This window comes from Zeus faber (assembly GCF_960531495.2).
Source record: "Zeus faber genome assembly, chromosome: 15".
Classification (NCBI taxonomy): domain Eukaryota; kingdom Metazoa; phylum Chordata; class Actinopteri; order Zeiformes; family Zeidae; genus Zeus; species Zeus faber.
The window spans coordinates 10,884,717-10,908,872 of record NC_137194.1 but is presented as its reverse complement, the minus strand read 5'-3'; the positions used below and the strand labels follow the sequence as shown (position 1 = coordinate 10,908,872).

General features: G+C 42.2%; 2 protein-coding genes across 3 annotated transcripts; one reads left to right on the top strand and one right to left on the bottom strand.

Moving 5' to 3' along the window:
- Positions 1-88: 88 nt before the first annotated feature.
- Positions 89-9,880, bottom strand: troap (trophinin associated protein). 2 transcript variants are annotated; one of them, XM_080015379.1, is made up of 16 exons: positions 9,774-9,880; positions 9,150-9,248; positions 8,779-9,010; positions 8,244-8,685; positions 7,955-8,073; positions 7,276-7,327; positions 6,882-6,973; positions 6,667-6,718; positions 6,286-6,389; positions 5,592-5,646; positions 5,410-5,489; positions 5,234-5,329; positions 4,778-4,882; positions 4,237-4,570; positions 3,208-3,410; positions 89-439 (listed from the first exon to the last, which is right to left on the bottom strand). In XM_080015379.1, exons 2-16 carry the CDS (start codon positions 9,209-9,211, stop codon positions 365-367), a joined length of 2,103 nt encoding a protein of 700 aa, XP_079871505.1. In that variant the 5' UTR covers positions 9,212-9,248; positions 9,774-9,880; the 3' UTR covers positions 89-364. The 2 variants fall into 2 exon arrangements, with proteins under 2 accessions (XP_079871505.1, XP_079871506.1); XM_080015380.1 differs by having other exon boundaries at positions 9,785-9,880.
- Positions 9,881-11,575: 1,695 nt separating this feature from the next.
- Positions 11,576-23,482, top strand: LOC307241787 (differentially expressed in FDCP 6 homolog; the record flags this gene model as incomplete). Its single annotated transcript, XM_080016012.1, has 11 exons — positions 11,576-11,671; positions 13,379-13,519; positions 13,925-14,110; positions 14,780-15,007; positions 15,114-15,260; positions 16,144-16,252; positions 16,812-17,110; positions 19,078-19,244; positions 19,835-20,033; positions 20,560-20,650; positions 22,225-23,482. The coding sequence occupies 11 exons, from the start codon at positions 11,576-11,578 to the stop codon at positions 22,413-22,415; spliced, it is 1,854 nt and encodes a 617-aa protein (XP_079872138.1). The 3' UTR covers positions 22,416-23,482.
- Positions 23,483-24,156: the final 674 nt, after the last annotated feature.

Below are 24,156 nucleotides of genomic sequence, written 5' to 3'. Positions count from 1 at the left end.
AATCGTGCTCAAGTTGAACTTCTTTTATTGACACTGTACATTAAGAATATGTACATTTTCATATCTACTCAAGATTCTGATACGATGAAATATAGATCCTGATACAAAAATGTAGTGTTGACACAAAGATGAACAGAGTTGCCACAGTTGTGTCACACACACACACACACACACACACACACACACACACTCACTTTTTTTCAAATTGAGCACGTCCAAAAACAAAAAAACAAAAAAAATTTCAATGCATCATTCAAAATGTATACATTATTTTACTTATCAATACTATAGGGTTTGAAAAGTTCCACAGACTCAATTCCTTCCTCCTCAGCAAGTGCGGCGGAGGAACCTCCATAGTGCAAAGTCATCGCTCCCGCAGCGGAGAGGAGCAGGGCGAGCTGGGGCCCGAGGAGGGATCCACACGCACAGGCACAAAGCTCTGAAAAAAATTAAATGGAGTAAAAACGGGGCAAAGAAAGCAAGAGATTTCAAACGTAATTACATATCTCAGTCGTCACTAAGTCATAAGATTGATCGCCGCCACTACTGCTCCTCCCCTTCCCCAACCCCTTTTTAGACTACAGACAGACTATAACTTACTTTTCACAGACAAAGCCACATAGTTAATTACAAAAGCTTGATATAATGTTCACCATTCAGGTGATAAGACCAGCAAGCTGGTCAAGCTCAGTCCTCGTCTTCTTCCCAAGATTTGCGGTGCAACAGGTGACATCGACAGCACCTTCAGGCAGTACTACAGCAACTTATACAGCTCTGAATGGGATCCTATCTCACGACCCAATCTCTTCTTTGATAACCTAACTTTCCCTTCTGTTCCAGCAGAACAAAACTCTATCGGGAGGTGAGATCCCCAATGCAGAGATTCTAGAAGCCATCAAATCCTTAAAATGCAAAAAAAAATATATATATATAATAATAATAATAATAAAAAAATAAAATTGCACTTGAGCTGTGCCCTCTGCTGGTTTCTATGTTTAATGAATCTCTGTCATCTGGACGTCTTTCCCCAAAACCTTACAGCGAGCTGCAATAACACTCCTACCAAAAGTTCGTAAAGACCCACTCCGGTGCTCCTCCTATCGCCCAATCTGTCTTCTAAGTGTGGACTATAACATTTTGTCCGAGGTTCTGGCAACAAGACTGGAGAAGATTATACCACAAATAATTTTGCCGGACCAAACAGACTTTATATTAAACAGGCACTCGAGCTCAAACTTCAGAAACTTTCAGACATTGTTTATTCCCCTTCTCCCTTCCCTCGAAATGGCGATATCACTTGACGCTGTATAAGCGTTTGACAGGGTCATAGAATGGCAATATTTGTTTTCAGCCCCAAAACAGTTTGGATTTGAGGACTTTTATTTCTTGGATAAAAATCCTCTATTCTCACCCCCTGGCCGCAGTAATTACTAATGGACAGAAATCTGAGTACTTTCCTCTTGGCAGAGACACAAGCCACGGCTGCAATTTATCACCACTAGTCTTCGCCATCGAACCTCTTACCATTGCTCTTAGACAATCTGAGGACTTCCTCGGTGTAGAATGAGGCGCTTTATACACAAAGTACCACTACGTGCAGTAGTCCAGGGCCGATTTAAGATTAAATCCTCTACCAAATTAGTCATCGGCAATCGAGTCCATCGATCATGATTGACGTTGATCACAGAGGTTTTTATTGGGGTTTTTTTTATTCCGCCAGGAAAAATCTGAGAATTTAAACGGTGTAAATGCAGTTTACCGTGTTCTCAAACTGGAGCGGAGAGTGAGAGGGAGAGGGCGAAGGCTCTCCCCTTCTCCGCTCAGAGATGTCCAGTAGCCACTGCTGATCGGGTCTCACTTTACCTCTACATTCTCGTACAGAGACTTTTAGGGACGGTGTTTAAAAATTAAAAAAATTAAAAATAAATTAAAAAAAAAAGGCACATGGATCAATCTTGCTCTAATCCAGTGGTCTATCACTCAGTCAGAATCTCATCACAATTCAGAAGGCATTTCATTTCATTTTGCACGCAACAGCGGTGCACTCCCCCATCAAGAATAATCATAACTTTCCACCCATTATTTTATAATCTATATGTTGAAGACAATTTTGGATTCTTTCAACAAGTATCTCAATTATTCGATTTACCAAAGTCTCACTTTTTTTAGATATCTCCAAATTAGACATTTGGCTTCCTTTCCAGATCTTCCAAAAAAACAACACTGCTGATCATATTCTGCCATTATCCCCATATCACAAAGGTCTCATTTCTATTCTTTATAACAATATATCCTCCCTCACTCACTGCAAGATGTTAAGAAACATTGGGAGGATGATCTTGAAGATGAAATGACGGATGATCAATGGGAGGAAGTGCTCGACTTAATATAGAAAACCTCCCCTTGTACCAGGCACATTTTAATACAACTCAAAATTGTTTTGGAGCACACTTGACCAAGGCAAGGCTGACAAAACTTTTTCGAAATGTAGTCCTTTCATGCCCTCGCTGCAAAGGCCAAGCAGCAGACTGCATAAAGATGTTCTGGTCCTGCCCCAACCTTAGCACATTTTGGGCCGGCATTTTTAAGGCACACAGTGAGATGTTTCAAAAAGACATCACCCCCAACCCCAAATGTGCCCTATTTGGATTTACTCCTGAAAGTCGTTCCCTTAAAGGCAAAACTTATGTAATCATAGCATTTACCTCCTAGGTCGCTATACATCTCATCCAGATGAAGCACCTCCTACTGCAACTTTATGAGAGGGATTAGAGACACTATGCAGTTTCTGAAAGTGGAGAAAATCAGATATACCCTAAAAGGCTCTTTGCAAAACTTTAGGGACTATATTAGATGCACTCCTGCAATTCTAGGATGGACAAACACCTCAACGGACAATCAATCCTTGTGAAGATCTGGACCTAAGGGGACAATCGGGGGGTGGTTGAGAGGGAGAAGTGGGAGGGATGGGTGGGGTGTTTTGTTTCTTTGAAATTGTAATCATTTAAATAATGCGGCTGTGCTATGCGTTGTACACACTTTCATAAACAGTATATGTTGCAAACAAATGGATGTTGGGTATAATTGAAAATAAGTAAAAACTAGAAAAAAATAAAAATAAAAATAAAATTATCATTAAAAAAAGAACCAAAACAATATATTTAACTATAGTAACACTTTATGCGGTCAAGTTGTCAACAAACTCACCGTGGACTCCTGGAAATGCAGAATGGAGACCAGAGGGTTTCCGAAGCGCGGGACGTGGGGTTCGAAGGCTTGGCGGGCGACAGCAGGGAGAGAGGTGTAGGTGGCAACCTCCTCGTCCAGCCGCAGCTCCTCCAGCGGGGGTAGCCGCCTGCGGAGCAACACCACCGCCGGGCTCAGAGCACAGGTCCTGTGGGCCAAGAAGTCTTGGAAGAGATAAGTTTGTGAGTTATCGCATGAGTTGTAGCTGCAATCCAACTCAAATTAGCGAACGAACCAAAGGACGTTTGCATTGTATGAAAAAAATTCCAAAACACTCCATGAGTAATACTGTACATCAATAGTGGGATCAGGGGTTTAACTGTGATGTGGGAGGTGGGTGGACGCCAATAAAGAAAACATTAAAAAAAAATGTTTGTATACTTAAAAGTTGTTTTTCTTAATGAAAGTTTAATAATCTGGAAAAATCCATGTGTGATGATGCATTTTGGCCTTGGGGAATTGAGTTTAATGATTAGTGTACCGATTAATCCATCTAGCTATCTTTTCACAGGACCTGCAAGACCCTCACTCTCGAACAAGTGATATCTATAGTTTCCTAATTGCCTCAATAGTTGCACAATAAAAAAAAAACCAAAAAAACAACAACAACAACAACAACAACGGTGGTTGATGGAACAAGGTTTGGCAAACTACGGCTCAATTGACCGGAGTACAGCAGAACTTTGGCCGCTCTGACGATGGGTTTTTCATGGGTGTCCTCAAAGTTATCAGTGAATTTGATCCCTTCAGGATTCCCATGGAGAGAAATATGGCGTTGTCGGCAAGGGAACCCCTTTAACATCTTTCTAATTGATTTATTACCGAGGGTGTTCGGATGGCATCCATCGCAATTCAGCCCCTCCGAGAGGAGTGAATAAGAAGCATGCATTCGGTTTCGGGCCTTTGCGGATGCAACATATTATAAGAGAGGTAAGAGGTAACATAAGAGTCAGATCAAGGAGTGGGAGGAAGACGCGAGCGTAGTGATACCTGGCTGGACACTCTGAACGGCGTTTCCCTGCCCTGTGGGTCGTGTGGCAGGGGGGTTCCCTTCACGCTCCGGCACCACTAACCCCCGTGTCGCAGGGGCAACGCCATGTTGTTCCAGCCGAGACAGTTTCTCAACACACGGAGCCCTGAGCAGCTTTTTGCCCGTGGAGAAGAAAATGACAGATTCTCTGTGCTGTTCCTGAATGAAGGGCTGTACGTCATCACTCTTCTTCCCTCGCTGCGACTGCTCCTGCTTCTCCTGCTCCTCCTGCTCCTCCTCCTCCTCCTCCTCCTCCTCCCTCTCTTCTTGCTTCTTGCCACGACCAATCACTCCCTGTTGTTTTGAGAGGAGAAGGGGAGAAGTCAAGTCAGCGTTTCATTTGAATTTAAATCGGGTGAAGTGACACAACATGTGTAATCTCTACCGATAAAAATGTTTGGTTTGGATGTAGAAAATAACTTTATTCGTGAATATTGAGACATGAAAATACAACACAAGTCTTCCAAATTCAGCCACCCTGTACAGACCAGCATATCTTACCGTTGAAGTTTGGACAAAGCACTTTTCTTCTCGTGTACAGTGGTCTTTGTCCGACACATTCGCACTCTGCTCTTCGACTTCACCAAATAACTTCTGGACAACATCCTGACAGAAAAAAAAAAAACATTTAATCATGTTTTTTAAATTTTGTGTAGATTTGTTGATGCCTTGTCCTGGGTAAAATCAGGCCGAGAACTTGTGCACAAATGTTTGGTGTCCAAAGAAATTGTGTAATGTACATGATGCGCAGTGCTGAAATGGAGATTCTCTAAATCTTCACAAGCAACCTCTATAATTTACAGCTATCTATTCAACTCATGACGTTGATAGGAGTATATTTGTACTGCTTCTCAGCATCTGACATCTTCTCTTGCTGGAGGTTTTTGTACGTTGAAGAAGTCTGACTAGACATCTGGCATCAGTCCTAGCAATAGCTCTTCCACTCCAGTTCCCCACCTCCTTATGTGGCTCCAGACCCATGTTGCAGACCAGATGGCCCCCGAGCCTGGAAGAGCTGGCATAGGGCGTCCGGTGCGCAGACAGAAGCCTCTTCTGTAGAAAACATGAGATGCAGGAGTGACTGCGACTGCAGGGAAACCAGGGGTGGAAACACAACTAGGACTTGGACTCACATGTGCACTGGCCATGGATGACATGTGCCGGTGCTGGGTGTCTGGGACCCTCTGAGGTGTCCACTTCATCACTGGAGTCCCTTTGTGTGCCATTAGGGATGATGAAATAAGCCATATAGTTCACGTCCGGGATTTAAACATTGGCATTGAGAATGTAATGGGCATAAAAATAAGTGTCTCACCAGCTGGTCCTCCGGTCATCTCTATCAGACTTTTCTTAACAGGAACTCTCTGAGCCTGGGAGGTAAAGCATCACTATGTATTTACATTCAGATTTGAGGCAATCGCATCGTCACTGAGGGTGGTGCAGCAACACACAATGACAAGTGGGGCAGGGCGAGTGGAAGGTTCAGAAATGTCCTTTTAGTCAGGCTGAACCAAAAAATGAAGCACCAGGAGAGGGTGCAAACAAGACTAAAATGTAGTTCCACCATGCCAAACGGTTTGAGGTGTGCGATTCTTATCCTCAGCTTTTAGTAGCTGTTATGAAGGAGGGTAGGAGTAAAGGGCAATATAATTGATATGTAGATTTATAACCTGGAAACATTCAACCACTGCCAAGCGTTCACCAGTGTTAATGTGGCATTCACAACTTCCCGCCTCCGCAACACCCCCTTGGTTGTGAGTAAGCTGGGGCTCAACATCTTGCATGAGGGCAATTTGAAAACAAACCTGTGCTCGTTTTGAACACACTGGCAATTACAGGGACCGAACCAGAGACCATCTCTCTAAACACGTTACAAGGCTACTCTGGCCATAAATTGTTAATTTCATAGCAGTACTCTGGTTTAATAAAATGAATAAATACAATAAAAACAGGGGGGAAAGGGGTACTCGGAGAGGCCTTTAAGGCAATGAACACTTGTTTTCACTTACAGAGTAAATTGAGGTGCCCCTGCCTTGGACCTTCACCCCCTGATCCTCAAGGATGCATCGCATTGCTGTGGGGTCCGGGGAGAACTGCACCATGTTTGTTGCTCCTACACGAAAAACACAGCCAACAATATACAGTGCAATGAAATAATACTCACTATGACTGCAACATCAAGGCATACCAGTTACATTACCATGTTATATTGTTTTTGTTTACGTTATTTTGTAGTTTCACATATTTCTGAGTTAAAAACGAAATTATATTTAAAATAATGATTGCCCATCAAGCTTGGATACATTTTGTATGAACCAAAATGTTGTTATACAAACATACATTTAGTGATAGTTATGATATTCCTTATTATCACACAATAATATTCCAACCTGAAGTGGGTCCAGCCTTTTGTCGGCTCTTCATGAGGGATGCTCGCTGCGGCTTGGAAGAAAAGAATGGCCCATACTGAAAATACTTTTCTAAACAAACTCTGGACCTACACCATCAGGATGGCTATGCAGCGACAGAATAGATGAATATTTTAAAACAACAACCCCCCCCCCAAAACAACAACAAAAAAAACAGTCTGATCAAACCAACTCACTAGGTAATTGTAGTTTGTGGACTGTGGAGTTGCACATTCCTGTCCCATGGTAGTGACTCCTTCATTCACAGGCTGAGAGCCCTCAATATTGACTGAAATACAAACCATGGTATGAACGAGCATTGTATATTATTAATTCTATATTTTTTTGGTTGCCTTGTATTAGTTTCAACTTTTGTATTTTAATTTGACCAAAGAGTTTGGAAAATGAAGGATACAAGTCATATTTTATTTTCATAATTGCCATTATTGGCCAGTCCGTACATTTAACACTTTGTTCATTTTGATGAGGTATAAGAGGGGCAACAGAAATGTTTCTATAAGGACTCTTACTTTGTTGTTAAGGTTAATAAAGGTTATGGCAAAAGTTATTTGCGCGCAATCTTATGCCAACCTGAAATGGGTGCAGCCTTCTGTACCTTCTTCATGAGGGACACCCGCTGGGGCTACAAGGAAAGAGGAAGCCAATCAACACAATCAACACTGAATAAAATACAATTGGATACAATTTTGACTCAAAGAGCTCTTACAACAAAGCATTTTCTGTATACGTTCAACGTATCTTTCATATCCCATTAGGGTTTTGAGGAGTTTTTCCTTTCCCAGTGGAAGGGTTCTGTGTAAGGAGGTGCTGCGACAGTGTACCAAGAAAGCCCTTTGAGACTGTAACTGCGATAAAGGACTTCGTAAATACAGCTATACAAATACACTTCGACTTGTAAGACTAAACTTAAGATATGTTAAGGACCCGCAGACATTCTGCTAACAGGCCTACTCTGCTCTTACACATTGTTGGAAACCTAGAAAGACTTGCAGTTCCAGAATTTTTTAATCTTAAGTGGAAGACCATAAACATAAACATCCTGAAAAGCTGGTGGGATTTACATTTTATTTTATAGAAATCCCAGCAATTTGTTAAAACTAGCCTCAGTACAAACACTGAGGAACGGTTTTCAATTGAAAGAATAACACATAAAGAACACCACCTATTTTTATGTAACCCAGTTCACAGTAAATAAAAGATGTCAGATCTGCCTCATGAGCAGCTGGAGATCAGGCTCAAATCAACTTACGAGGTACTTGTACGGCTTTGTCGGCGGAGTTGCAGATCCCAGACCCACGGCACCAACTCCTTCATTTCTAAGAATACTAAGAAAAGCTGCATGGTCAATCTGGAAGACCTTCTCTTTGCCTAAAAGGGGAAAAGTGAGAGCTCACCCTTAGCAACAGTGATAACCTCTCTCCAAACAGTACAAATAGAGGCTAATTAAGTTTGTGTGAATTAAGAAATGTTCCAAGAAAGGAAATTATAATTTCAATATTAAATTATTGAATATGAAGACAACAGACACATCTACTTACCTCCTAAACCTGCTGATAAACTAATACAGTCATGATCCAGCATGTTCTGGCTAGTGTTAAGGTTTGTGGATGGGTCTTTGAGACTGAGACGCTCCAGGTTATTCGAACAGGCGTCTGCGCCTGCTTGGCTTAATTCCCCATTGGGCTCTGGAACAGCAGAATGGCTGGCTCTTGCCAGGTGTTGTACGGCAGAGACAGGTGACATTAAATCTACAGCAAGCTTTGTACTGAGGGGTTTTGGTGCCAAAACCTGCGCTTTTGTGCCATTTCCTTTTAAATGGGCAATGTGCAAAATATTTACAGCTTGGTTCGTTCGATTGCCAGTCCTTGATGTCACAACATTCAAAGGCCTTTGATATTCTGGTGCCCTTCTTGTATTCTTGGGCTGAGAGAAGTTAAAAGGCACAGGCTTGGTGCATGGCTTCTTTGTCTTGGCTTTGCCCTGAAAGACACAACGTGGTTAAATGGACAAATGAATTACTCTAATAGCCTGGCTTGTTTTTATGCACCAAAGGAAAAAAAAAGATGCACTTACAGCCAGCGGTTTTGCTTCCCACCTCTTGTGGGACTGAGTGAAGTCATTGGGAGTCTGAAGCTTGAGGGACTTTGCAAGCACTGGAAGCCTACTTACACCTGGTCTTGCAGGTGACTTTGGGATTTTTTCTATGTTTCCTGGGTCTCGGTTCTCAAGATCTTGTTTGGAAATGTTAGGGACAGACAGGTGTTTAGAAGGGTTTCCAGGCATCTTATTTTGTTCGTTCTTCATCCTGCATAGAGAGAATTAAATAGAGTAAAGCATCAACATCGACCAAAGGGTTGTTGCAGACGATGCTGTTCTCATCAAGTACACATTCGGAAACATAACGGAAGAAAGAAGGTGTATGCTATATCGCCAAAGCACTTTACCTCATGTGAGCGCCGTGAATTTTGTTTTGACTTTGCTGACAAAGAACTGGAGATGAGTCCATGATGACTAGGACGAGGGAGGTCTGCACAGTGGAGAGGCTGCCACAACACAAGCGATAAAAAATAAATAAAAATAATAATAATAATAATTGAATTAACAAACAAAAAACAAAAAATAGAAAGGTAGATTGGGTGAAACTGGCACGCACTACCATACCCACACCTATCATAAACTAGGAGAGGGAAAGAACAGAAGTCTACCAGCAATTTTAGAAAAATAGTTCTGCTTTGCCACTTGCTTTAAAGAAAACAATCAAATTACATGATCAACATATAGTATTGTATCCTGTATACTTATAGTATATAGTCATTTGGGTCAAAGCTAGTTTGAAGATGTACAAAAGATAACAAGCGGCCAATGAGCAGTATTGACAAGTACAAGTCGCTTAGCTTAGACTTGGCCCTAGTGACTATCTCTCATACTTTCTCAGTACTTCATGTTTACTGCTAGTTAAGGCTCCGTGTTGGTAAACGCGAACTTAATGCCCGTTAACGCCAAGCTCCATCACCAGACTCCCAGTGCGTCCGATAGAGCTCCGAAGAAAACAAGAGTTATGTACATACATGTTACGTACGCGGCGGTGCGTACGTTGGTGTCGCGTATCCGAAGAGTAATTTGTGCTTTCGTTAGTTTTGCAACTTTGTCTGGTGTTTTGGTCCTTAACGTCCCCTCCTCGTTCCGCAGCGCCGCGTCCTCGACGCCACCATCCGTTTGTACAAAGCTCGCCTCCCCTATTGGCTGACGACGCGCCGACCAATCAGCGCGCCGCTCTCTTGCCCCCACCAACCAGTTCCATGACAACGACGCGCAAACGGTCCCGTCACGTGACCCCGCCGCCGTTTCCGGGTGGGGGGGGTCGTCCGCGGGGGGGGGTGGGCGGGACCCGAGGGGGGCCGCGGGGGTCGGCTTCGATTGGTCAGGTTGTTTGTCGTAGGCGACCGCGGATTGGCTAGCGGCATTTGAAATCCCGGCGTACGTCGTTCGTGGGTTCGTTCCGGATTCATTTATTTGGAATCGCAGCAGAAGCGAGCGAAGTCGTTGACGAACACCACCCTGGAGGCTGTTCCCCAACCTCACAAAATATGGGGGCGGTGAAACCGAAACCCATACAGCAACAATATTCCATCTGTTATGCACTGGGCCCGGGATGTTCAGACCCTGAGTGGAAACAAGAGGAAATTAATACTCTTTAATACTCTTTTATCCGTCATCAAAGTCACGTTGATTTCATTAGACCGTAAACCCATTCTCAAATGGAGTGGGGAGGGGCGAAAACTGCCAGACTGTGGGGGAAAAGTGAAGAAGCCACAGAAGGAGAACCCCCCCCCCGCCCCTCCTCCAGGATGACGAGTGGGAATTCAATAGTACTATTGTTGTTTTCAAATGACGGCATTAACTCTTCCATCCATTGTGTAATAATGCATAATCACAGTGGAGAGGTCAACAACACTGAATTATATAATTTATTATGATTATTATGATTACTATGATTATTATTGTTATTATTATTATTATTATTGTATTATTATTATCAAACAGTTAACTCATATCCATAGTTATATTCCATTCTCACGTAGTTGTGAAAATGTAAACAATGTGTGGTAATTGTATTAATTACCTTTTTCCGTTCAAAATAACAAACTTTCCACTTCAGCTGCAGTCACTAATAATCTCAGCTGCAGCTTCCTTTTCTTTTCAGACCAGTTATGGTTTTGGGTTCGCATTACATTCACAACCGTGTTAGACCTCATTCTGTGTTGTAACATAATAGAGGAGCCATTGCACATTTGCTATTTTGACTTTTAGCAGGCCATGTTAGAATCGGGCTCAAGGACAGGCGGGGAACTTACATAAACCTGCAGTCGAAGCATTACTGACAGCGTGATTCCCAGAATGATTAAAGCTGGCAACTCTACTGAGACGGATATAGGTCAATATTGCAGAGGTATATTGTATCAGACGGTTGGAATAAAGTTACACCTCGGGCTTAAACGTTCATATATATCAATATATGGGATCCTTATAGAAACAGAAACTTTTTTTTTGTCTGTAAATAATGGGATGCTACCGAATACAAACTATTATTAACAGATCCACGCTTGAAAAGTGCAAATCCCCAAGGCCAGAGGCGCAGTCCGCCGTTCACCTTCGCCTGCGCGGTGACAGTGTTTGTCCGGCAGACGGCGCCGCAGACAAACTGTCAAAACTCGGCCGCGTCTCCGACCGCGTCTCACCACGTGTGCGTCGAACAGCGTATAAAGCGAAGAGAGGGAGTGGGAAAGCGACGAGCAGAAAGTTCAACAAAAAAAAAAAAAAAAAGAAAACACCACCACCAAAAAAAAAAAAACCACCAGTCGGTGCAGCGATGGAGCTTCGAGCGGAGCTCCTCAAGTCCATCTGGTATGGTTTCACGGCGCTGGACCTGGAGAAGAGCGGGAAGGTGTCCAAGTCCCAGCTCAAGGTGAGGGCGGCGGGACGCGCGGGGTTCTCCATCCCCGGCGGGACGGGGGGGGTTTGAATAGAGGTTTTCTCGGTGGTGGGAGTCGGGTTGCTCCACTTCCTACTTCAGACGCGACACGTGTTCCTGTTGTGAAGAAGAACTTACAAAAAAAGGAAATAAGGAAGGAGGGTTGATATTGTTTTAAACCTGGTTCCTCTCGGGAAACATCCCACTTCCATAGGAACCCGCGGCGAGGCACTGTCCCCTTCATATTCGTCCCTTTCACCAGGATTCCTGGAGACAAGTTGCTCCCTATTCAGTGTAAAATGCTGTGTGCAGTGAAAAGGGGCGCACAATATCCAGCTCTGTGTGCTCCACACTCAGGGTGGGAGAGCGGCAGGTTTTGTTTTTTTCTCCCCAGCCTGTATATGAATGGCAGCCCTCATCCCGGGGCGAGGGCTCGGCCGTGATGTAACCGCCGCTCGAGCAATCGGTGCACTGGCACTGGGACCCGAGCTGGGACCGGGACTGGCACTGGAGCTGCCCGGGCCCGCTTCACAACGCGGGGTCGTGCCACCCGGCCCGACGGGGCGGCAGACTGCGAGAGCACGGCTCAGGCATCGGAAATGCGTGCTGGTTGGCTGTGCGTCTCCGTTCCTGGCCCCGGCCCCCCCCCCCCCCTCCTCCCCCACACGCTTCAGTAAAAACACTAGAGTTGTGTCGTTGTTGTTGTTGTTGTTGTTGTTGTTGTTGATGATTTTCAGCCACTCGTCAGCCCCTTCACCCGGCTCCTGGCTCACAACACAGCCCGGTGACCGGGCCCGTCTCCGTCACGCGCGGAGGCCGCGGGATAGCTTCGATGCGCCGGCTGAGAGGCCAGTCCACCCACTAGTTTTGGGGACGTGAAGCAACCTTTAACTCAAGTCAGAGTTCTGTCAGAGCAAAGGAGGCAGGATGTGGTCGCGGTTCAGAACAGGCTGCACGTCTGATAAAATGCGTCAGATAAGTCGGCAGGTTGCAAGTTCTTGGGTCTTTGGAAATGGATAGATTTCCCTGCGCTTATCTTCCAGAAAATATGAGGTTTTGGGACACGCACACCGGATTATTATTCTATGTGTAAAGATTATCATACAGCTTGATTCCTTACGGAGCATCATTTTCTTACAGATTAATATTTAAACATATGGTTTCATCGGAAACACTCTCATTTGGCAAACCTGCTAACCCAACAAATTGGCGAATTGAGGCATAGTGAGCCACAAGACATACGTTGCGCTGCCTCTTTCTTTATGAAGTGACAGATCTGTCAGAATATTCGTTTCAGTTCCCTAAAGTAGTAGGTTTAGAGTATGTGTTAATTACTGAGCAAAGAATGCAAAACAGATTGAGTCCCAGAAAGTATGATACAGCTTCTGCCTTGTCATCATGTTATTTCACATTCACTTTGCTCCACAACCACATTATGAGTTGTCATTGGTTATTATTCACCTCCTATACTGTACATTTATACTTGCACTGGATATCTGCCGGATACCAGAATAAAATAATGATGATATTAAGGGAAAGCTTTTTGATACATATTTTTGGTACAAGCTTAGGTGTGTCCACTGAGTGATTGATTATATGTCAATCATTACATCCTAAAGAGCCAAACTGACAGTCTGCTTGCCGATGGAAAAGTTTCCTCTAGTCCATCTGCGTTTTGTACATGTGTGTTACATATTCCAGGTGCTGTCCCACAACCTGTGCACGGTGCTGTGCATTCCCCATGACCCCGTCGCTTTGGAGGAGCACTTCAGGGACGATGACGACGGGCCGGTCTCCAGCCAGGGCTACATGCCCTACCTCACCAAATACATCCTGGATAAGGTGACCAGCACAAAGATGACTAGTGTTCCCAAATTATATTTGGAGCTGGGGATTGTTGTAAAATCTTGGGGAGTAGCACCAATAACCATGTCGATACCTTCACTTTGTTGAAGTTCCTAAGTGATTTGATACCTTTTTTATGACTGAAATACACAGTAAATGGCATATCTGTGTTCAAAACATCTCTCCCTGGCTTTAACTAACAAAACATATTAAGCTCACTGACGCTGATTAATGCAATACTTTGGCATATAAAATTTCTGTAGAAATCCTCAGGATGCTTTGATACTCAATAGTATTACGGTTGATGCCATAAAAGCATCAAATTTAAATTCCCAACCCCGATTGCAACACAGTATGATCTTTGCCGCCCTTAATGCTGTCTCTTATGCCTTGTGTTCCAAGGTTGAAGAGGGCTGCTTCAACAAGGAAAATGTTGACGAGCTCTGTTGGACCCTCACAGCAAAGAAAAACTATCGGCCTGATAAAAGCAGCATCGCCGTGCTGCCAGACAAAGATACTTTTCGTCTCTGGTGTCTCTTCAACTTCCTTTCTGAGGATAAATACCCTTTGGTAATGGTCCCTGATGAGGTAGGTCTATCCAGAATGTTTCAAGGATTGTTATATAGTTATAGGAGTGTAATTGAAAAAGTAAAGAGATGATCTTTTACTATAATAATAATAATAATAATAATAATAATAATAATAATAATAATGATGATGATGATGATGATGATGATGATAATAACATTAACAATAATAATAATTATTATTATAACAACTATTATTTTTATTATTAATGGTACTTTATGACACTTATTTGTAAACTGGAATACAGTAACTGTATGTGCATACATTTGACCTCATGGAATTTATGGGGTAGAAATATGGGTCAATGTTAGCTTTTTTGTGTGGGCCTAAAGCATTGTGTTCTGATGTTATGGAACCCTGTGCCTTTATTATGCAGAAGTAGTGTAAACTTTGTGTCTCACTTGCAGCATACATCTCGGTTTCCTGTCAAGGTTTTGTTTTTTTTTCTCTGCGAACCGCTACTTAAGGGGGCAGATGGTATGCCACTCTACAAGGCTCCATAGCTGTGATGATACCGCAGTGTGATTAACCATTCATTGGAATATGGTTTTACGGATATAGATACGACCTCTATTCAAAATTAAAACAAAATCCTCCCTACCTCGCACCTCGCTTCTCCACCTCCAAAACCACTGTGACTAAGATGTTTGTTTCCCCTCCTCTGCTCAGGTGGAGTACCTACTGAAGAAAATATGCATGGCAATGAGCATTGAGTTGAACTGTGTCGAATTAGAGGACTTCATCTCCCAGGATGCAGTGCAGCAGAAGGGCTTCAATGTTTGGGTTTTTCTGGATATGATGAACTCTGGGAAAATAACAAGAGGGATTGACAAAAGCATAATAGGCATGGCTATCGAGGAGGTTTACAGAGAGATAGTCGGCGATGTCCTGAAGGAGGTATGAGTCCTTTGTGTCCGCCTCTAGAAACCAGAATTCAGTTCTTGAGTCCTTTGGGTCCCATTTTGGTACGGGTGATCACGTGTGGTGGTTGGGCTGTGTCCAGGGCTACCTGTGGAAGAAGGGCCAGCTCAGGAGAAGCTGGAAGGAACGCTGGTTTACTCTGAGGCCCAGTAACCTGGCCTACTACACCGGGGAGGACCGCAAGGACTGCCAGGGCAACATAGTTCTCGATGGGAACTGCTGTGTGGAGGTAATTTGGGTGACACGCAGGATTTCTTTGCTACCGTTTTAAATTTCAGGGATTTCTTTAGTCATTTCTGTTCTGCTTCTAGGAATGTGTTTTTGTTTAATTGTTTACCTTGTTAAAGGAAAACTCTTGATATCCAGTATACACCGTTTTTTTCCATCAATTGCAGTCAACCTGATTGATTGGCATCAGAATCTCTAAATTGATTCAGTATTGAGAGAATAGCTTCAGAACAACTGTCTTTAACCGGCATCCGTTGCAGCCTGGTTATCCTGTAAGGGGGATCCCTCTTCTACGGCCCCTTCTCAAGGTTTCACCCCTTTTTTTTACATTTACATTCAGTCATTTAGCAGACGCTTTTATCCAAAGCGACTTACAATTGTTCAAACACTGACGGACGCAGCCATCAGGAGCAATTAGGGGTTAAGTGTCTTGCTCAAGGACACTACAGCATGCTAGCAGGAGGAGCCTGGGATCGAACCAGCAACCTTTTTTCCCCAAAGGGGTTTTCTGGGAGTTTTTCCCTGCCCGGATGAGGGTTCAGACTAGGGGATGCCGTTGATTTCTCTGTGAAATGTAGGTTTGTGAAGCCCTTTGAGACTGTATTGTGATTAAGGGCTATATAAATAAACTTGACTTGACTTGAATAACCGCGATTGTCCCTTAAAATTATCCTTTAGGCCTACGATACAAAAATACTGTGCATTTTCAACATATAGTAGGATAAAAACCACCAGACGTTTTGCATATAAAAAAATATTTCACATAGACTTAAAACTATCCACACTTTTAATGATCATTAACCTATTTACCTATATTAAAGCCATACTAACTCCTATACAGTGTATATATATAACTTACAATTAGTTTTTCCTTGATTTAACAGGTGCTGCCAGACCGAGATGGAAAGAGGTGTATGTTCTGTCTGAAAACACTCTCTAAGACGTATGAGATGAGTGCCTCAGACACTAAGCAGAGGCAGGAATGGACAACAGGTTGGTGGGATTCTCTCAGTCAACTTGGAAACATTAATAGTAGAGGCAGCTTTTAGTGTTTAAGGTCCCGGTCTCTGGAACAGCCTCCCAGAGGGCCTGAGAAACGCACCATCAGTAGACATCTTTAAAAATAATCTGAAAACACGCCTTCTTAGCCTGGCTTTTACATAAGGAGGGGTTTTATCATCTGGGTATGTTTTATTTCTATTTTATCTGAATCAATATTCCCTGTGTTTTAATATAATTTTATATATTTACATTCATATTGCTTTTAAAATATTTATTTTATATTATAATTTGATTTCTAATTATTTTATTCCTTATTTCTTTCCTTGCGTTTCTTATTTTCTTGAGTGACATATTACAATCACTCTTTTTTATGTAAAGCACTTTGAATTGCATCTGCTTTCCTGAAAGTCGCTCTATAAGTAAAGTTAGTTTTGGTTTGATTTGATGGTGGCTTTATTAACAGTAATGCTTGCACTGCAAGATGAATAATTGACCTCAAGTCTTTCTACATCTCTGCAGCATTATTGCATAACATCCTTCCTTCCTTCAGCCATTCAAACAGCCATCAGGCTGCACGTGGAGGGGAAGACCTCTCTCCACAAGGATTTGAAGCTGAAACGGCGGGAGCAGCGGGAGCAGCGAGAGAAGCGGCATCAGGCCAAGGAGGAGGAGCTGCAGAGGCTGCGAGCCCTGCAGGAGGAACGGGAGCGCAAGCTGGCAGAGCTGGAGCTCCTGAAGGAGGCGCAGAAGCAGGCTAAGGAACTCCTGGAGCAGGACGAGCTGAGACGGCGGCAGCAGCACGAGCAGCTCCAGCAGGCCCTGGAGATCCAGCTGCGTGAGGCGGAGGAGGTGAGGGCGGATGTAGCATGGAAATTAGGAGCCCTGTGAGAGGGGTATGGATATACAGATAAGATAAGGCGAGATAAGATATTGTAATCCAGGTGTCACAGCAGCAAAACAAATAGTGCAAGTAAGTTCTGGTAGTGACATCAATGATGTGCAGTGACATCACAACAGCAATACAGAAAGTTTAATTCCAGTGATAGCAGCAGTAGCAATAGTTAGAAGTAAAGTAGTGAATTATATACTATTTATAATGATTTATAATGCAGGGTGGTATTACGATGTCCAAACCTTAAGCCCCTGTAAAGCAATAATAAATATGTATTCTGAGTTGGTAACACCACAGAAAAATGTGTTATTAACCATCCAGTCAAATTTGAATGATGCGCTGCTGTCTGACCATTAGCGGCCTGCTAGCATGCAGCCAATGCAAACGTAACCACACCCTGCGCGGTCAAACCAACGGGACGGTTCTTTTTTTTTTTTTTTCTGGGCGTCCGTGTCATGAGTTCACGGTCTCCCTGAAGACACCTTTTACTCTAGGTGTTTATTGCCCCAAAAACGTTTTATCCCAGCTTAGCTTAGCTGAGCTTATTTCACCACTGATGCTCCAATTCCGACTTGGTGTTCATATAGTGTTAGGGGAGGGGCCATGCCAAGTGTGATGGCTCAATGAGTCATGATTTAGGCCTGCCCAAATAATCCGGACCACGAAAATGGTGAGAAACTGTTTTAACGGTCTAACTGCACAATTCACTACTACGTCGTTCAGTCCTTTCACATATTTTCAGCAAGTACTTTCTGTGGCAGATCCCCTGCCACAAGCCATCCAAGTGGCTTTTCCCTGGCTCCCCCACACAGAGACACAGGCGAGGATATGGAGGACAAACCGGTTTATTGGCAAGGCCGTAATATGCCAAGAGCAGATGGAATCGTGTCATGACAAACACGCCCCCTCCGATGGGTGATTTAACCCGTGCACATTGATTGTTCTGATGAGCAACAGGTGCACAGCCACCTCAGATCCTGGGCTCAATGAAGTAGATCCAACATAGGTGTGGCTGCTTAAATCCCACCACCCCCACACCACTTATTCTAACAAGTATAATGTGAAGCAAATCACTGAATTCACTTTACAGGGACTTTTATTATAATATAATATAGGAGTATAAAGTATAATATTATATAAAATAGTACTATGCAAAGATGATATGGTGATAATATAGTATAATAATAATAATAATAATAAAGTGGTATTGGATATCGGTCCAATATCAAGCTAAAATAGGGTATTGCTATCGGAGGATATCCCTAATATAAAAATCTTACACCAAGGGCCATAGCAAACCAGTAAGATATTGAAAGTAACTTGATTTCGACCTTTCTGACCCATTGAAGCTTTTTCAATCTCTCTCATGGACAAAGATGATTATATGCCAATCAGCAGCTCTGATGACCCCAAACTAATGGTCTTAAGTCTATAGTGTTCCGAATGGGTATTAGTTTTAAAAACATGCTATTGATCCATCCCTTGCGATGGCAGAAGTCGATCAAAATGGAATGATGTCACGTCATTTGAGGGAGAAAGTGGATGACGGGTGAGGTAGCTGTAGCAGAAGCGCATTTGCCATATTGACCAATTGGCTTAATATGTAAATGGACATTGTCCATCATGTTATGCATTAGAGTAGTGATTCTCAACTTTTTTCACATTGAGAACCCTGAAGTTGCTACTCATCAGGACCCCATTCGATAAGATTTTGTCCACGTTATGATTTAGTGCAAAATTTTCCAGCCGCTTAGACCATAAGCAAGAGATAACGGTGAAACTATGATCAAAACAATCACTACTGTACATTCTCTAACGGGTGCTAACGTCTTGCAAATGAAATAATGGAAGTTTAACATGAGTCCACGTTGAGAGCCGATGAGTCGGGTAAATATTTGCTTCCTTCCTTGTCGCTTGCCTGAAGGCCCGAGCCAGCATGCAGGTGGAGATGGCGCTGAAGGAGGAAGAGGCGGAGAGGCAGAAAAAGCGGATCCAGGAGCTGGAGGAGATGCAGAAGCGTCTGGAGGAGGCTTTGCAGCTGGAGATCAAAGCCCGGCTGGACGAGGAGGCTTTCCGCTACGCTCAAACCGGGTAGGGCAATATCTGTGGATTTTAGCACTCCTGAGCGCGAATGCACACTTGCATACGTGATCAAACGCAATACGTTCGGGGAAATGGTTTGTAAACATTGTTTTGAGTGTGGCGCTTCGGAAGGGGCTTTTCTGCACACACTGCCGCTGATATGAATAGATTTCTTTCTGTGAAGCTCATGATCTGCTTTCTATCTATCTGAGGGAGGTAATGCTGCTTTCCTGAGGAAGTAGAGTTAACAAAGGAAGTTGTCGAGTCGTGTGCAGTCAGAACTATGTGTATACACGATTGGGTGTTTATGGGCTGGCGGCAGTTATCCCAATTTGGGATCCAGGTGTAAAATAAATTCTTTAATGAGTCCATAAGTGACAGTTGAAGCACTAAAAAGCGGTCAAAAGCTCAAAATGTCCGCTTTAAAAGTGAAGTGAACAACAACAACAACAACAACAACAAGCAAAACAGGAGACAGCCTCCCCCGCAGCACCTCCCTGTCGTTCCTGTCGCCCTTGTCCTTCAAATGTCAGACGGCAAAAACACAGCAGGAAAGCGAGGGGCCCATCTAGACCCTGTGAAGTCACTCTTGTGTCCAGGTTGCTGGCCGAGGAAGAGGATAAGATGAAGGCTCTGATGAGGCTGCAGGAAGAGCAAGAAGAATACATATTGAAGACCCAGAGGGAGAAGCAGGAGCTGAAGCAGGAGATGGAGAACAAGTCCCGAGCCCTGGACGAGGCGCAGCGGCAGCTGGAGGAGGTTCGGGCCAACCGATACAGAGTGGACCAAGACGTGGTGGTAAGACTCCCACGGTTCATATCTGAGAATGGAAAACAAAAAAAAAATTCTCTTGGATAACTTTCAGATTTGATCAGGGAATAGATTAATAATGTATACAGTGGCATGAATTGGAATAAATATAATATTCATAGTATATATATATATTTTTTTAAGACCAATATAGGTCTATTTTCTTGTTTTAGAGTTTTAAAGAAGCAATGCATCCAAATAACAAATGCATCCGTCTTTTGAGAGGGACATTCTGCCTGAAGAAGCAGTCCTTTGTGTATGATCTTTCATGGAAATACCAAAAATATGTCTGGAATTTTGTGTGAATTCTGGGAGAATTGATGAATCTCATTGTAATGTTGTTATGTTGAGTGTTGCTGGTAGTTTTCTTCCTTAAAGAAACTTGGAGTGAACTTGTGAAACTATCTAATCGTAGCACCACAAATATTATATCACAATTATTTTACGTTGTGCCATTTATTAGTATCATTGCACACAGTCGCTGTGACCGAATATTTTATTGGCCCTCTGATAGGCTGCCCAAAGGAAGCTCCGCCAAGCCAGCACCAACGTGAAACACTGGAATGTTCAGATGAACAGACTGATGCGTCCCATCGGTCCAGGAGGTGAGTCCCATTTGTACGACAAGAATGTGCATTGTGTAAAAAAACGTGTTCAGTTGGTCCCCTCAGTTCAGTACAGGACCTTATTGATGCCAACATTATCTGGTGGCGCTATTAAACTGTATCTCAGTGATGACAGGTGAAGATTCAATTTATCTCTGTTTTGTTAAAGGGGACCTATTCTGCTCCTTTTCAACAAATTAATATAAGTCTCTGAGGTCCCCAAAACATGTTTTTGATTTTTTTTCTGCTGAAAATACAGCTCAGAGTATGCATTCTAACCATTCTAACATGCCTCTATAACCCACCTGTTCCCGAAGGGCTGTGTCAGTGTGCGTCGCTTTGAATGTCAATTAGCTGCCTGGCCCCGAGTTCTGTGAGCTAATGGGGTTTGAGCGCAAGTTCAGGGTTCTGTGAGCCACTGGGATTTGAGCTTTACTTCGGGGTTCAGTTGTATTTAGTCAGTAAACTTTCACTTGTTATACCTTGTCAGTCCACAAAAATGTGCTTCTGAACAAATTTGAGTTGAGTTGAGAATCTGAATCCTCGCTCATATCAAATCTACAAGGCCTAATTTAAAAAGTTTGTTGCCACTTTCGTTGCCGCCCTCCAAGATTGTGGGGGAGGCCGCACCGGGACGCCGCACACAAAGGTTTTTTGTTTCATGTAAACGTTGTAAAATAAAATAAAATAAATACATCCAAAATAAAAACACACCATTTCTATTGGTTTTGTTTGGTGAAACGCACAGTGGAGCGTGTGCCGCAGCCTACAGTGTATCTACTGCATACAGAATTATTTTTTAAGTTCTTTGATTTCCATCGTCTGCAGTTTCTTCACAGACAGCTGGTATTAATTCCTCTTTCTTTTAAAAGATTTGTGCTGGTCTTCCCAGCGGCGCTTGTTATTCTCCAGCCAAGGGTGGAGTTACTCTCAGATGGAGGCCGGTTCTAATTCTACTCTAATCCTAAATGATGTAGATAAGGGCTGAAAATCTGAATGGCTTATTTCACCACATGTTTTCTGAAATTCGACAGCTCACAATAAACTGACTGGGTTGTCTTATTTCACAGTTAGTGTGTTAGTCGGCCCATCAGAGACCAAAATGTATTGCACAACCACTGAAAAGTGAGTTTTTGATAATAGGTCCCCCTTAAATATTTCAAATACCTTCAAAAATTATTTTACCGAAAATAATTCAGAACTTTTGCCAAGTAGTTCCGGGAATATTTTTTTATGCAACTTCTCTCTTAAATATATGCAAGTCAGTAAATGTTTCATTTGGTTTTGTGGCTTTGTCGCAATTTCATTGTGCATCAAGAAAACGTTTGTTTGAATTATAACAAGAATAACAATATGTAATTTACTAAATGATGGTTTCTAAAATACACTGGCGTTTCTTTGTTTTAGCTTTGCTCCATTTTTTTTGAAGCATGTTTTTTCTTCATAATTTCATTGTCGTGTCATCTCAGAGACTTAAACCACATTGGCCTATTTTAAAATATGCCCTTTCTACCTCCTTCATAGCGTGGCTGACTGCTTTGCTTTCTGTCGGGTTTTCTTTCTGTTCTTGACAGAGAAACGACCGTCTCTAGGAAGCTCGTTCTCTGCTTTCCAAATTCCCATGCAACGGGACCCCGGGCTGCGTATCAGGATGCGATCTGAGGAGAAAGACGAGGAGAGCAAGGAGAATGTCGACAACAGCACCGAGCTCGAAGGGGACAAACGCCTCTCGCAGGTGTCCAATGGAAACATGGATATCCCGTAAAGTGATTGATCAGAGGCCGCGAACAGATCTTTTTGATCACACTTGGGAGGTATTCTGATGGGAAATGTGTCAGAGACAAGGTCATGCAACGAGAAGACCTTTCCATTGTGATGTCCCTGCAGATAATATACATTTTAAAAAAAGAGTTAACTGATATTCGTTTTAAACCAGTGGTTCTCAACGATTGGCTCCCGATCCAAAACTGGGTTGCAGGTCCACTTCAAGTGGTCGGCGGGTGTATATGTTTACTTTGGAAAAGCAAAGCTATGGCAAAGCAAAAGCAAAAGCCATGCCTTTTCATTAGTCCCCTTTGTATTTTATTGCTGTAAAGATTAAAAAAATAAATGGTGTCGTTTTTGGCTTTTTATTTAATTTGATTATTTTATGTCTGCGTTTAATAATGCACGGAAAAGCATTGTGCCTTATTACACATTACTGCACTATTTAGTGTGTGAAATAAATAACAATGGTTTAAATCCTTAATTATGTTATGCGTCATAGTTTTATGACAGAGGACAAAGGGGACAAATCTTGATCCTAAGACTAGAACAGTTGAGAACCACTGTTTCAAAACCTTTGTGTCACTCACAACCTCACAGTCAGCATTGGTTTTAAACTGTGTCATATTATTTATACGTTGTAACATTCATTGCTAAACTAATATTTGTCCGGGTCCGGTCATAAACAATACTTCAGTGTGAAGAAATTTAGGATTATTTCAGAAGATGAATCTATTGCGTGTTTTTGTGGATATCTCATGAATATCTCATCACATAGACGGCAACACGAGAGAAAGAAACAGTGAAAAGTCACAATACTTCCTGTTTCCATCGTCAGTTAACGTGCTTGTAAATAGAGTGCATTTCTTTGTCTTCCCTAGCTGTGGAAAATATTAAATGTTCATCATCCTTCATCATCAACAATATAACCTATTTTGTAATAAATTTCTAATGGTATATCACTCCACGGATATGATTAAAACGTGACACTTTTATCATTATCGATTAAACTGGAACTGTTTAAGGGAAATTATGCTGATTTGACACTGCCTTCCTGCTTCTTGTGAATAAAAGTAAAGTTTACCACCCAACCACTGTGTCACTCAACCACTTGATGCCGATGACCAGTCACCCAGGCAATCATTACATCATTATATATATACGTATATATATATATATATATATATACACATACACACATATATATATACCTTGAATATATACGTATGTTTTAATCATAACGGTGGAGTTATATATATTATATATATATATCTATATATATATAGATAGTTATAGATAGTTATATATATAGATATCTATATCTATATGGATATAGATATATATATATATCTATATATATATAACTCAACAAATATGATTAAAACGTGACATTTTTATCATTATCAATTAAACGAACTGTTTAAGGGAAATTATGCTGATTTGACACCTTCCTGATTCTTGTGAATAAAAGTAAAGTTCACCACTCAACCACTTGATGCTGATGACCAGTCAATCAGGCAGGCAATCATTATATCATTATATATACACATATACATATACATACATACATATATATATTTTATATATATATATATATATATATATTTTTTTTTTTAATATTTAAGTAAGTAAGAAAGTATACTGTATATAATTAAGTAAGTCAACAGAGCCCTCCTCTGGCAGAGGGAACAGACTGCATGTCAACAGTGGGGTTTTTTGTGATTTTCATTTGGGGGGAGATA